The sequence below is a fragment of the Varroa jacobsoni genome, unplaced genomic scaffold (genome assembly GCF_002532875.2).
Source record: "Varroa jacobsoni isolate VJ856 unplaced genomic scaffold, vjacob_1.0 contig01789, whole genome shotgun sequence".
Lineage (NCBI taxonomy): Eukaryota > Metazoa > Arthropoda > Arachnida > Mesostigmata > Varroidae > Varroa > Varroa jacobsoni.
Window position 1 is genome coordinate 21,804 of NW_019214694.1, and position 16,098 is coordinate 37,901.

Consider the following 16,098-nt stretch of genomic DNA (forward strand, 5'->3'; position numbering starts at 1 on the left):
TTACAAAATAGTGCCCATTGCTGTTTTATTAACGATCATTTGCGTGCTTCCGACGAGTTTAGCATTAAGTAAGTAACTTGATTGTTGCTTTCAGTAACGGTCCGCAAACTTCTTCCGGAGGCGAGAGAATTGGGCGAGGGTGAACAGTTGGTCTTTGACCACCCAGTAGCCAGCAGCAGCAGCTTACTTCAAACAGGACGCACCATCAGTTATCATCTTCTCTTTAAACTTCGAGTAACACAGAGCCCACCGGGCCGCACTGCGTTCCCAAGAAGACGTAGCAGCAACAACAACAACAACAGCGAATAGAGAAATTTGCAAGAGCAGAATCCAGGGGTGGGTCCAATGCAGCTGAGTTCTCGAAGAAAGCGGAGCAGGACGGAGGATTCGTGACCAGCATCTGGTCCAGAAGAAGCAATCGTGATACGGCGATCGCTACAAAGCGTTGATGACACGCAGAAAAGGGGACGATAAAATGTTGCTACGGAGCCGATAAGAGCTGCACTATGGGAAAGTATCCCAATTCAATCGATGTGTCCACCAGTCAGATATAGCTGCTTTAATTAACGTCGTGCGATCAGGCGGAACATTTCGAAAGGCGATTGTGCTCCCAACTAACTAGTAAAGAGATAAAGAAACCAAAGGAAATATGACTACACGGAAGAGGATTTGGTCGGATTAGTGCCAATCAAGCGAAAACTTGTCCACAAGGGCAGAAGTATGGGTAAGTATAATGTTTTTTAACGGTAACACAAAATCGTAGTGAGCCGTACTATAAAGTCTCCTTCGAATTCACAGTGTCTGTATTTTAGCCAACGAGACGAACATTGTTGAGCTGTTTTCCTCTACATATTCGTGACCTTATCATTTTATCGAAATCAATAGTAACCTATTCCGATTACCATCTCTCCGAATAATATTTTCCAGAGTTAGTTAGTATAGCGGATCTTATTATACTTATTGACGGTGTGTCGATATGGCTATCCATCGAAACCGATATACAGCCTCTCCTTTCATCGAAGTTGAACTATACTCGCGTTCCAAAGCAATTTTCATTTCGTTATTCTATTCGTTTGAAAACTATTATACAATATAACTTCTACTCTTGTTTTTTTTTTCTATTGAAATTATGTAGCTCAACTTTCGCATCACTCACTTCCATTAGATAGATACTTGTAACTAGTATATAGTAAAGCATGTCCTTGTCGTGTTAACATGTCTGGCATGGGACACCGATCGATAACGACCAATCAATCATACTATCGGACAGAGTTTCACCAGCACTCATAGACATGCCGATACAAATATATTCGGCTGAAGCTATCAGCAATGATTCTAGCGTCGATAAGATACTGATAAGAATCTATTATACTTACATCTCTCCGATTACTTCAGCAGACAGGATATTTGAACTCTGCATTGCTATAGTTGGTCTCGAGCGTTTCAGAGTTGTTGTCAACCAATTTATTAGGATCAAATATATACAGATATAACTATGACGCAATAGTAATAGAATATTCTAGGATAAATGGTCAAGCAAAGCGAACCGCAGTGGCGCAAAGCGGCAGGGGTATGAATTTCGCTATATGTACAGATTATCAATGGATAGAATACAGTAAAAAGAAACCGTCTATTTCTATCAGAGGTGGTAACTTGATGTAGTCAAGTGGTCACATAAAGCGATGTCCGTGATTTGTTGAATCTAATTTTAACAACACGGATCGGCGATCTTGTGACTGCCACGTTATAATACAGTCTAGCATTTGCTGGAACACTGCAATACACTGACGTTATAATAAAAAAGAAGAAAAGGCCGGCTTACTGACCTATCTTCGAAGCGTAAATGACCTAACTTCTACACGATATTCTCTTCTTATAGGGGTCATTTCAGAGGTAAAAGGCTTTCTAACGAAACAATTTCGTCGCTCCTCTATCGAGCCCTAAAAGTTCGTTCCGTAGCTGTACACTTTGAGAAAGGTCAATGCTGAGCTACACAATGATAGTGATCTATACTAAACTTTCTCCGTAAATAAAGAGTTCCTCTTCTAAGCTTCATGAACTTAATTAGATCAGTTCTGCTAACAAAAATCTTTATTTCCAAAAAGATTAAAATTTCACGTAATCGTTATCTAGGACATAGATTGGGATAAACGTTTGAAACTCTACTATGTTCGGGAACAACTTCTTCAAAATGGAGTAGTGCTTAGTACATTGTCCACTCCGCTATTTAAAAAAAGGGAGGTACTTAATTAACGCGGCACTGCCTCTGTGAAGGCTAAGTACACGCCAAAGGACTCAAAATTGTCTAACGGAAGGACAGAACAAACATTCCGTTTGAACTTAGCGTGAGCCTGAAGCATTTTGTGCGTTTTGGTGTGGACCTTCATCGGGAAACAGTGTCAGGAAAACAGTAGGCCTTATTACGTTCTGCGATGACACTAGAGTGAAAGGACCTGCAACTGATCTTGGATAATTAGCTACACTGGAAGTCACCTTAACAAAAAAAAAAAAAAAAAAAAAAAGATTACAAATTGTATTATATAGCTCCTTACAATCGATGAACAAATAGCGAAAGTAGAGTCTATTGTGTTACAACGAATGCACGGTTAGTTATGTTCAGAATGTTTGGGGTGGTTAGAATGAAACGTTCTTGCAGAGGCCTTGCATTGTAGATTTTCTTCTGAGTCGGTCAATTTCAAGTCCTCAATAGATATCAATTTGTGGCCTTGAGGTATAAGGAAAGCTGAGTGGAAATTTCCATAAATGTTTTTCTGAATTCATGCGGCTCAGGAAATTTCTGCTGCGTTGCATTCCTTCTCTGCTCACAGGCGGAGGATGCGTGGCCACGCACCGGGCCGGAAGCCCGTGTACACATGAGCAAAGTACTAAGTTTCAAGAGTTTCAAGAGACAAAAGCTGCGAGGTATTCCTGGCAAAGGGTCAGCTAAGGAAAAAAGCCGACTTTCATGTACTTTTGACAGCGACGCATAAGATGTATATTACTAAAAAACAACGAAAATCTTGCTCAAAGCCTACGTTAATTTTAAATGTGCTTGGTAGATCCTAACAGACGGATCCGTAGTTTGTATTGGAAAATTTAGAATCGTTTGGGATATAATCGTTCGGTCATTAGTCTTTACCAAACGCATGACCTTGACCAGTTAATTCAATCAAACCTTTAACGGAAATGCGCCTTTATTGAAACAATGATTGCAACCATCATGATGAGCTCGGTACACGTTACGAGACTACATAGGTTATTTTCATTCATTTATTTTATTCATATACGTGCTGTGAGGAGATTGTTTATTTTAAAAACATATACATACAGTATAAAATACAGTCATAACCATAGAAGGACGATATAGAAATCCATTGTGTCTCTCATAAATGGCTAGTTTATCAATAGCGCTAACAAGCAATGCCCTGGGTGACATAGGGTACAGGATTCTATATGTCAGCGGGGACCGTCTTCAGGAAACGATAGCCCTGCGTATGGTAGATAATTTGGTGGATCATGTCATGTCGATGGGTTTTGCCACTGTCCTTCCAGATGAAACTGGTCTTTGCTTCCGATAGAATTCCGGGTTGATATCGCTCATTTTCAGTTAGTAGTCGTTTTATGCTTTCGTCTTTCTGGTCCACTTTTGTTTCTTTGAAGCTAAACGCGCGCTGGCATATAAAGTAGGTCAAGAAGTCTGCTTTTCTTTGAAACGTGGAGACCCACAGCATACTTATATATTTAGATTTACTCGGACGAAAAATTGCTTGCCAGTAAGGCGGTACTGCACAAGCGAGAATATATAGGACGTAAAAGGACCCCTCTTAAAGTTGAAGACGAAGAAAGAGTGTTTTTGGGTCCTATGTCCTCTGTGAAATGTCTGCTTCGTAGTAACATAATTCCTGTAGCGTTCCATATGAATGAACCGCATCGAATAAAGGTTTCACTGAGTCTAAGTAGATCTGCTGCGGCAAACAGGATTACTCGGCGAAGCTTACACGGTCGTTCACAGGTCAAGCAGAGTCGTCAAGTGTCTTTGAAGAGAATATCGTCTAGCAGTGTAGATAGTAATATATAGATATATGTATATACAGTATTTTTAACGATGCGGCGTGTTAAGAGCACGTTGCACATCTTCTAGGAGAATCCTACAGGCTGTATAGGTGGATTGTTAAGGCTATAAATCGTATTCTCGGAGGTAATGCCCCCAAGGTAAACTTGCTAGCTCTAGATAGTGCGAGAGGTAATTCGTGAAAAGCAGAGACAATAAGTCACAGCAATAACCCTTTTTAACAATTTCTAGCCAGCTGGATGATTTTTTAAGGTGGCTTTTTCCTTTTAATGTTACAGAAAGTAGCGCTTTTCAATTGAAACATCGTTTATCATCAGGTAGGCATCGAATGAAGCCGACCCACAAAAAATAGAAGGATTGTCAATCGTCATCTCTTGTAGTTCTGTGTAGGTCAATAAGGTCATATGGTAGTTGATTCAAGATAGCGGCGTAGACTCTTTCTTAGATCGTGTGGGACCGTGTCTCGTCTGGCATAGTGTATCTTTAAGTGTTAGACAAGGGCTTTAGTTTCAACGGAGCATGCTTTGACGATCAACAGGCAGAAGCGCAAGTATTAAGACAGGAAGCTGCGAAAATGATTAACTTATCTTCAGATAAAAAAAAACTCGCCTTTCCTAACGTCCGCTTATGGCGCTCGGAAGCTCCATGACAAAAGCTCAGCAGTAAACTGAGCCAAGGCGTGCTTTCCGTAAAACTATCACCTTGAATGTTGACGTTCCCCATATTTCTGTGAGAATAAGGACATCGACATCAGTAAAAGCGGAACGCGAGAAAAACTGCAGATTTTTCACTTTTCTACTGTACAACGATAAGGCCCATTTGTGCCGGTCGCGCATTCAGTGGGCCCGAATCTCCCCATTCATTTAGGGCACTTTCAACCGTCGAAATGATGGAAACATGAAGAATGCCTTTTCTTAGCGATGCGTGGCGTTTCTCTGGTTGTTTCTTGATGATTTCGGGGTTTCATTGCTGCTATCGTTGCTGGTCGTTGCTGATCTTGAGTTTTATACCCGTAAACTTTGCCCTATTTGAAGCGACGCTTGTGGCCACTTTTTAGGACGTGTCGTTGTCGTACCGATATAAACATTTCGTGAGCATTGGCAATTATATTCGTTAAGTTCCGAGACCGTAAAGCCCTCTTTTTCAAAAAGCTCTCCCAACGATTCGTTTGTTGAACTCAGTCTATCCCTACTGCAATAATAGAATGGGGTAAACGATGAACTTTGCATCGGAAGCAACGGTCAACTTTGCTTTTAATTACATGCACAAGTTAGAAACGCTTTCTCTCGTCCGGAGGTGCGAAACAGTTGTACAGCTCCAAGTGGACGACACTCTTCATAATTAATTGGGAAACTTCCTACATCCTCCAAGTACTTACTGTATGGACCAAGGTCCTATAAGCCAAGTTCGAATCTTTGCTGATAACTTCCCAAAGGAGGCAGGCTCAAATATTTGTACTACATTGCTCGATTGTTATTATCGATTGTTATAGATATTTAGATATCCCCAATATAACGAAATCGCGCAGTAAATGCCAATATTGGCGAAGGCCAATTAACCTAATTGACAAAGCAACGAGGCCTATGAAAAATAATTTATGTATGTTTGTAATTTCGGCGGTTGTCGGTGGGCTTTGGTGAGAGTGGCGATAGTCTCGCCCGGAGTGACCTGGGCAGCCGTTATAGGCTCTGTGTTGCGCTGAGCGTTGCAGTAGATGCTCAGTTCTAAAGTTAGAACTTGGTTATTAATCTTGTCAACTCTGCCGATCTTCCGCGTCATCGAGTTTCAGCTGACCACCAGCCCCCAAACTCTCCATTAGAGTGTACTTGCATGGTTTAAGTTGAAATGTAATAAAGAACCAAAATAAATGTTTAGAGTAATCCGGTACTTAGTTTACGTTGTGTAACGAACACGTTCCCTCGTACGAAAGAACTTTGTTTATGTTCTAGGACAAACGTTACAAAAGTAATGCGCAGTTATTGCGACTTTATGCCGTCAACAGTTTGGCATTCCTATAATTTTTCCGATCGTTCGTACGATTACCGAGAAACTACGATCTGAGTCCTAGCTTACAGAATCGGCGAACTTGATAACAGTCATTTTACGTTTTTTCACCCTATTTGACAATAATACGAACACTTCCTCATAGCTACAGAGAGCTCTAAACTACAGTTTTTAAAAACAATCCGTGCGCTGTGTGAACGGTGAGCTCTAACTTGACGACTGTTTACGTATACCAAGAATTTGTTGCACCGTCGGTGGTATGATCCAGGCGACTGCGCATTTTATGCTTGCTATCAAAGTCCCATTTGTGAAGATGAAGCTCTGACCGGATTTGCATCACTATACACGGGGCAATTAAAAGAGCTATTTTCTAGAAGGTTGTCGATAGCATCTTAAGTTACGCTGTTGTTTCTATTTTCGTCAATGAAAATGATAAGGAAAAGAATAGATACAAGCAAAGAACTCGCAAGATGTTTTTTTCGTGCGAGTATTTATGAATATTTCAATGCTAACCACGTTCTCGTTTGATTTTTTTGCCAGGTGTCAATAGTCCTATTTATAGTACTAGTTCTTGTCTGGCTACATGAGTAGTTCAGTTAAAGGACAACACGTAATAGTTTCGTATCGTACCGCCAAGGCTGTTTTACAAAGTAATGCAGGGCTCTTCAAGACGACGTGATGGATTCCTCTGAATAGCAGCAATTAATGATAACTTAACGTTTTCAACAGTTGCAGCCATCCTCCTTAACAACTATTCTGTCTAGTTAAATCCAGTTCAAGTAGAATCCACAACTTTATCTACGAACGTCACGCTTCTTTATAGTGGAGCTGTGCCACGGCAGTTCCCTTACATGCGCTGTTGCGAACGTTAATTTCGTAAGGACTTTCTGAGCCTAATTTAATTAACTTAGAAGAAGATAGCAGTGTTTCAAATTTAGGACGATTTGAGCCCTTTTCACGGTAATCTGTACGCTCACAGCATCGTTTGTGAACTACATTACTAGAATCAAGTATGCGGTGTCACTTCTTTGGCGAGCTATATTTTGTTTGGAAATGGTTTGTATCATCGCAGTGCTACTGGCCCAGACTTAGTAATTCGAAATTTGAGTTCGACTTCCTTCGTAATAAACATACGATGATTCATCTGTCGTTGCCTCGCGGGGCTTTATTTACAAAGGAGATCTGTTTTTATTTAAAATAATTAATCCCTTGCTGTGGCGCTAGAAATGACACAAAATCGTTTTGTAAATAGCATCGTTCTATAATCAATGGTCCTTTCCTAGAGCTTTTGTTGCTTCTTTTTCATACCTGCTTATATGATGTACGTACGGTTAGAACCAAGTGGCCATGACGCGATCTGGGGAAAACAACATGATGACTACGAGCCTCGTACGAAGCAGAGAGAATTACTTCTATGGCATACTTGCTGCTCACTCTTATTAATCCATCCACCAAAAGGGGTGTTCCGGAAGGGTGCGGCTGTCCGTTTAATTCCATGTCCATTCCATTAATTAATGTCCATCATTTAATTCCAGATGACATAAGAGAGCTTTCTTCTCGTTCGAGCGTGCCTCATTAGAGGACAATTCTAGTAAAGTATTCGAGCAAAAGAAATCTCAGGCGTATGAAGACCTGACTTTATTAACGGGTACAACGCAATTCTGAATAGCAGCATCCAAACGCGCCCTATGGGAGATTCCTTTGCTCGTAGCAAATTCTAGCATACGCGTATCATAATGTTAATATTACTTAGAAAAGCTAATGCAGTACATAAGCTCAGTTAATGTACAATTTATCATTTTTTTTCTAGTTTGTAAGGTGAAAATATATGTTTTGGTAACGTTGCAGCTCGAGTCCATTTACGTAACTTAATTTCTCAGACATTTCTACCCTAACCATGGAAATTATCAACACGATCCTTATGTATAAATACATATACATTCTATTCTTGCTATATATAATAGTACGGCAGTGATAATAATAGAGGGTCCACTGCGACTGTTGTGATAGGTTTGCGATGATTGTAGGATGGACGTGCCGGTTATTTTTGCTTTTCATTAAGGATAGGTTATGGCTGACCACAAAAGTTATTCATTTAATTCTTGTTATGTTCTAAGAGGCACACTCAGAACGAGACTTTAGGCGTTAAGCCGAGACGATATTTGTACGGGTAGATAGTTCTTCTTACAGTTGTTTTCACAACTACGTTCATTTCGAAATTATTCCATAGTTTCTAACTTGCGCGTATAATGCAAGACAACTCTGAAAGCAGGCCATTTTTTCGTCACCCGTCTTTTCGCTATCGGTAGTTTTCCTGGCTGGAAGATCTGATGTAACCGCGTTGGAGGACACGCGCAAAAGATGCTGATTAGAGAAATGTGTTTGCATACATTTTATGTTACCACTTTGTGCGAAATGTTCCCTAAGCATAGGTCGCCACACGAGCATCGACAGCGGCACATAGCTGCTTTCCGTCCGACTTGTCCAAGTGTATATAGGCCTATGACACATTATAGAAACCTGTAGGCTATTTGTTAATAGAACAATGCGAATGTGCATACGCACTGCTTTATTGTTTTGTAACTTCTAGCATATCAAACGCAATAGCTGCTCAACGGGTAACGATCGTATCCCTTCTAACAAGCAGGACGTTAGTGTTAGGCTTCTAGATATAAAGCATGTCATTGTCCACCCTTTAACCGGGGTGATAGATTAATTCGCTTGTACAGGCCACCGTTTCTGTTTCGCCTCGGGTAGTTGTGTCCGTGTTTCCTGTCCTTTTACCCTTATAATAAAATTGTCATTCCCCGTCGTAACCAACCGTATTATTCCAATTGATTTTCACATATCAGCAAATTATTAGACAAACATTTGTTTAAGTAATAAAACAAGAGTTTCTATCAGTAATTATATATATAAACACCGGGTCATTTGAAATGGATGAGACAGTTCATAGCGCAATACTTCAAGAGGCGCGTTGAACTGCTAACAGATAGATAATTAGGGTATAACGGCCATATATATATGAACAAGAAATTTCCAAAAAACGTAAATGATAAGGAAAAATATGTGCCAATATTTGATTAGCTGTTTGAATCTCATGTTTACCATATTCGTTCCGGAGAGCCAATCAACGACTAATTATAATAGTTTCCAGAAGTGCATGAAAAGGTCCCAATGATTCCAAAATGTCGCAATTAAAATTCACATCTTAAATGTAATCAGATCAGCTACTTTGTATTGTAGCCAAGTATTGTGTTTCGCCACTTCATGGTTCTTAACTTCTAGGTTTTTTTTTTAGACGAACTAACTTATTGTTACAAAGTGCAGTGGTCGTGTTTAAGAGAGTATATGGGCTTATAATAATCTTGAAGTAGGTTTTTCCATAGAGTTGCATCGCGTCGCAGTTAGCGGTTACGCGATTAGCGAGCCAACGACGTCGTATTCATCAAGCGATAAAATAGGCTAAAATGGCTTGAGAAACTCTTCGCTGTAGGTACAAGCTTGGCAAATAGGTTTGCAACCTGAAAGGTCTACCACCGCTGATGGAGGTCGATAATATTTTTCCGTCAATTCAAGCAGTAATACATTGGCTGTCCGTCTTTTTATTGGCACATCTTATTTATTATTATTGGCAGCTTTATGTGTGTACACTGCACATTAGCCTATTCCTATTGCCCTTATTGACTTTGATAGAAAAATATATATCGGCTGTGATATCACGCGAGTGCATGTGCGTTCGCGTCTGTAGCAAAATAAGGTACAATTGAAGCTTCTCGTTAAACGTAAGGATGATAAGTTAAACTAACTTCTAGTTCGGGAACGATAGAAAGAGACGAATCGGCCGGCAAGTTCAACGCTAAAAAATCAATTGCTCACAAACGGCACTCATGGTATACTTATGACCACATCAAATAAAATACTTTTGTGGAAAGACCTTGTTACCGGTGTCTTGAATTCAGTGATGGTTCACATCAGAAATCCTTACCATCTGGTAAAAACCGTGACTGACATGAACATTAGAGGTATTTCGACCCGAATGGTGTTTATGATATGCGCAGGTAACTTCGATTACATTGCTTGCCTCCAAAGGCCACATTGTGCTCAGCCCATTGCCGAGGTTTATCTTTAGTAGAGAATAGGTAGATTATGAAATCGCTATAAATAGATTAAGATAGACTACCTTTTTTTTGCTCTCGCTTGAATAGTGCAAGGAGCGGTAGTAGAGTGACGGCTCAGGCTACTCTTTATTGTTCAATGGTATATTTACCGGGCCCAGCAACGACGAAGCAATAGAATTAAATGCACCTGCTGCTAATACTAGGCAGTAAACGAGGCTTTTTTTTTGTTGGCTGCTTCTTAAACCAGCGTTTCTGGAAGGCCACCCTCTTAGACGTTGAACCCAGATATCTTATATTTTTATTTGCTTGCTGTACAACCTGGCTTTGGCCACAAACGAAAAGATACCATGCTCATTTATACTAAATCTCCTCAATGAGACGTAATTTGGGCTTTTTAGGTACGGTAGCTTAACGCTTAAGACACGAGTTCTTTTCAGTCTTTGCCACCCGTTCGTAAGTTACTCAAGTGTTATGATCAATATGAGATCAGCGACAACCTCTCGCAGTGGCAGACTTTGTTTGAAGCGGCTCGCGTGTATCCTACGTGAAAGATACGCTTTGTTTACCATAGATTTTTTCAGCCATCGCCCCTAGGCGCCAGTGCACGAAGTCGATTTCATCCAAGTCAATAGTTTTTTCTACTTATTAAGCAGTACAATGCGCTGGGTCATATAAAACAAAGTGAAAGGTATCAGTACACGCCCAGCTCAATCACCAGCAGGTAGTTTTCTTCTGTTTCACAATATAAACGATGATAAAAACAGAGCACGACAGAGTTATTTATATTTTTGTCGCAATGAAATTTAAAACACTGTGACTGGCTTTAGGTCGTCCGTTGTATTATTATAATTAATGAGATAATAGATAGCTAGGATTTCCTGCTAAGCTAGGAAGCGTTCATTTAAAGCATGCCGCCTAGTCACAACGTGATCGCCATAATTGTATATAACAAATGCTCAGCTTAAGAAACAACATCAACAACAGCGGCCATAGTAACAACTGGCGCTGTTACTTCGTTCGAATGAAATAGAAGTAAGACACGTTAGTTGTCGGGCAGTGAGCGCGTCTCTCGCGATGACGTAAAATCTCTGCCCAAATAAGGATTACGCTTGACGGCGCACAATTTACAGTTAATTGTTAAAAATATCGAATTCAGCCATCTTTCTACTATGTTGTCTGTAGCTATTTTTAAAATCGTTCCTTAATAATCTGATCGCTCTACGAGAGCTCTAAATTAGCTGGACCCATCTAACCTTGAGCAAAGAATCGCTGGTGTGCCAAAGAATTTTTTGACTTATCAAAAGTTATGACAGATTATGGGTCAAGCAGTACGTTAAGTCTCTGTAGTGACTCATAAACTAATTCAAAACTTAAAATCCCACGGGCAGTTGCGTCTAGCGTGAGTCAGTCACGCTTTCTCCTAACCACCAAAGAGGTTTGGCAATCTTCTATTGGTTCATGTTTGTTTATACACAACTGCATTACCAGCAGCTTCTTAATGGGCGATGGCGCTTTAGGACAAGGTCGTAATGATAAAGGAGGGACCTAATTAACCTTAATGGAACAAGCCAATCAGGCCAAAACGACGTTATAGATTTAAGCTCTTAATGCATGATCTTTATCAATTTATTATTACTGGAAAAATTCTAAAACTGAACGTCTTCCCGACATTGTTTCAATGTAATTAATTATATAATAATAATTGTAATTATACAATAAATGTAATTTCTTAGTTATCGTAAAATATATCTAAGATTATATTTTGAGCTATAACGTAACTATTCTAAGTAATATCGTTTATAGAACTACATTCATGTTTAATGTTGCATGATTATTTGTTGTAGATAACCGTTTAACTTGAATCGAACTTATCGGTTCGCAATTTAAATGTCTAGCTTTAATGATTACTCTAAGTACCAAGAGTTTAGGTTATGCGCCAAGTGATTTGTTTGTTACCTACTAATATGTTAGAATTGTTTTATCATAGATGCTATCACGACACAGGTACTGATAGAGAAAAAAAACAAGAACGTTGGCGGTATTAAACGAACTACTGAAAAGGAACTTTTCAGTTGATGCCATGTCAACTAGGCTAGTCCTTATGCAGCTTGCTATCTAAATCTATGACTTATGATGCTCAGCCCTCGATAACAATCACTTGCGCTCAAGGCTGATATTTCTCTATCCGAATCTAAATAAACCAGAAACCTAAGCCTTTCGGCATGTCTATTATATTCATGTATCGGGGCGGCATGTATGTGGTGAGAGCGAACTCCAATGGAGAAAAGTCTGTTTCAGCATGAGCCTGAGTTTCGCCGTTGACGTGTTTTTTCACGATAATTTGCGTCTACTCATCAGGCCTGCTTACTGAAAATGCTGAACAAAAAAACGTTGAGGCAGTTTGTCGATAATCGACACCAAAGACTACCTAGCACTAAATAATCATAATTAATAAAGGATAATAATAATAAAACCAACATGAAATTGAGAAACATATATATGATATATATATCATAAATGACCACACGTTGTTCCCCATTTTTCTACTGTAAGGACACACATAAGTTTACTGCGAGAAAGGACAGTACAGCTGAAATCGCGAAAATCGGACGGTGTACCTTTCGATGCGAAGGTACCAATTACAAAAAACGACGGGGTCAAGACATACTAGCCTCTCACTAGACTCAAAATCAATTCTTCGGGCTTGCTTTTACTGCTGCTTGCGTCCTTCTGTCTCCCCCAATCTTTAGCTACATTGGCGGAAACATTGACGACGAGGCTATTTCAACCGAAATCACCACACAGGCAGTAACAAATTCGTTTACTCCTTCCCGTCGATATTTGTGGCGACTTAAATCCTCGACAAACGTCGTCAGGGAGTATTCGGTTGAAGAACTCGATTTTCGTACCTTTCTGCAATAAAACTAGGTAATAAACATTTTCAGTTGATTATAGCCATGATATTGGTAAACGTATTGATATGATGCGTTCTCATAGAAATCAATCTACCGTCAAGGATGTATACTATAAGATTGAAGATTTTACACCTTTGCGCACTGAGGTGGGAATGTTCACTGGAGTGCCTGCTGTGTCTCAACTGACGGAAGTACGTCTCAAAGCGCTTTCAGCAAGAACAATGCAAGTCAGTCATTTTAGGTACTAACACAGAGAAATATTAAATCTCTCGTGCGTTGGTTGTCCCTTGAAAATAAAATGGAACACTATGGTGTTCACTTTAATGACTATAAACTTAAGAAGAAATAATGTAAAATCCTCGCTAGTTCAATTTCACCTATCAAGAACCCCCCTTCGCGTCGCGCCTTCAAAACCAGCCGCGATTACCTTCACTTTTTATCGCTACCTTCACGCATAGGGTTCACAATGTAAAGCATTGTCCTTCTCCTTGCCGCATATCAAAAAGTTAGGCCAAATATTATCGACGATATTTGCACTAGAGGGGGGGGGGATTCAACTCTCGGATGACTTCCGTCATGATTGGGCCGTTCCGTCCTGTAGATCTGATACTTGAACATCGGAAGCTTATAGAAGCCGGGAACCACTTAACCCAATTTTGGTCTCTTCAAGCAATCTCAATAAGCATTTACAGTCACAAGGAGTCTAACTGGTTAAAAACCTTCGCACACTCTCCCTTCACACAGTCACCAAGCTCTCATGAATACTAATGTTTTTATATGTTCATTGTTTGACCCAGAAAGTACCCCATTCTTCGCACTTGAAACCGTTCACGTAGCCTCGATACTAGTATAATCACAAGAGCCTAGCAATGTACCTGTCATAGAGCTGTCGCTCGATAACAGTTACTGAGGTTTTTGGTAAGTTCAAAACAAGGTGAGGTACTAATACCTGTTGAGAAGACGTAAAATTCTGCCCCATGTATGTCACGCTTGACATTGAAGCCGTTGCCGTTGATTTCTACAATAGCATCGGCTTTGTGAGCTTGCATTCTGCTATGCATCCAATGTTTGCCACGGAGGAACAGGATTAGAATTCTGGGTCATCTAACCGGTTATGTGATCCTGTGTTTATGTGTGAAGACACTAACGACCTTAAAATTGACTGGTCATTGACAATGGTTAGTAGAAGCTCATCTTCGGAAACCACGTTCGATTCCCAACCTCCTACAAAGCCAATCAACTTTTTTAAATTGGTCAAAGCATAACCCGGCCGGCCAGAGGCAGCATGGCGGAATAATGTCCAATCTCGTAGTAGTGCTATTCCCCTCTGATTGATAATCGATCTGTGATTGAGTCCTCGCTCAGACCGTAACGCCGTTTTACTAAGAGAAATTACCGACCCAGTGGAGCTTGCCAGTGTCGGACAGATTCGTATAAATCTAATCATCAATCGATAACGACTACTCTGTTTGTGGTTATGATGTTGACAGTAAGTTCAATCGTCTCAGGGACTATTTACAACACCTGATCTTTTCCTTTTGTGCGTTTTCGCAAGTGGCACCTTAAACTGCGCAGGTTAAATAATGTTGTTGATGGTATCTTTCAATTTCATCATACAAATATAAAATTCACAAATAATCATAACCAAGAAAAACTCCAAGGAGTTTTTCACATCGAAGGACTACATCTTTGAAGTTGGATAATTATTTTCTAATCTCTCATAATCTGGCTACAGCTGAAATGCTTAGAGATCTTTTTGAAATCGTACCTAAATTCCATGGCCAAACATAATTGCAGCCTAGAAAAAATCCTCTCATCTTGTCTGAAATTCTTGCGCACTCTCTTGCAAAGCACCTTTCCATGATAATGACCCGAACAGATCCGAGGATGGATCTGTTCCTAATTTTCTCAGAGTTTCACTAGTTTGTTTAGCTTAAAAAAACCATAGCTGACAGCATTGTAGTTTATTTAGTGTTGAGACGACCCTTTAATATTGACGAGCATGAGTGCGGGAGGGGTAAATTAACAACACTGGAGCTTGTTACAATAATCCGACTTCGTCATAACTTATTGACTGCGAAGCTTATAAAAAGGAAATTGATTGTTGCTTCACAATTTGGATAAGAAGCGATCCGACGGCTCGCTCTTTATGTTGAAATTAACGACACTTTTAGTTATAAATGAGCATGTTCCCCAGAGGTTCTTTAAGGCCTGTCTCGGTCTTTTTCGATATAATGCTTCTATGATCGATGTGAGGAATGTCGTTCGAGAATTTCGGCGAAAGTTATGTCCCGATTATTTGAGGCTGTATGGTTGTTTTCGTTGTAACGTCGATCATTCATAACTTCAGTGGGCAGCAGACGTTCTGTAACGAGATGCTCTTTGTTTGAAAATATACCGATGTAATTCACAGACATTGTGATAAACACATTGTAACGGTGTGACCATTCCTGCAGTGAGCTACGTGAAATATCTAGAAGTTAGAACTTGAGCTCGATCATTATATTAATCGTTAGTCTTATTTTACTATGCCCCCTAATTAAAGATACGAGAGCTTCATTGTTTTCAAATTTCTGTGTCGTTCCGATGTTTGGAGACCCTCTATGAAGGAGCACATTGATGCTATTTAATTATTGCGAAGACCGTCTGTTTGTAGAATCGTATTTAAATGCGGGGTTAGGTAGAACTGCTCCGTCACTTCAGATATTTTTCTTAGATCTTTATTGCAGTTTAGGACAGACTTTGATACATTTATTAAGGTACCACGAACAGCTTATAATACTAATTAATTGAAGAGCCGGATTATTGGTAAAGTATATAAGGAAGGAATTGATGATTGATAAGTAATGCTCTCGGCGGAATAAGGTCTGCGCGAACCCCGCACTCATCGACGCGAGCTGGATGAACATTTGAGATAAAACACTCCGCAATGGACCGGCACTAAGGGCATTTAAGGCGGTTCGCATCGAGAGGCCTTGCTATTGTA

General features: G+C 39.9%; 1 protein-coding gene and 1 long non-coding RNA gene across 4 annotated transcripts in view; one reads left to right on the forward strand and one right to left on the reverse strand.

Annotated features, from left to right (window-relative positions):
• Nucleotides 1-5,123, reverse strand: LOC147751890 (uncharacterized). Of its 2 annotated transcripts, none has more exons than XR_015315640.1 (2): nt 1,377-5,123; nt 1-618 (listed from the first exon to the last, which is right to left on the reverse strand). It is a non-coding gene; the product is annotated as an uncharacterized LOC147751890 (long non-coding RNA). The 2 variants fall into 2 exon arrangements; XR_015315639.1 differs by lacking the exon at nt 1,377-5,123 and adding an exon at nt 958-1,097.
• Nucleotides 612-16,098, forward strand: part of LOC111272214 (arylsulfatase B) — a 25,333-nt gene continuing 9,846 nt past the window's right edge. For both annotated transcript variants that reach the window (XM_022853525.2, XM_022853526.2), the window contains exon 1: nt 612-724. In XM_022853525.2, the coding sequence (XP_022709260.1) occupies nt 721-724 (4 nt within the window). In that variant the 5' untranslated portion in view covers nt 612-720. The remainder of the gene's footprint in view (nt 725-16,098) is intronic.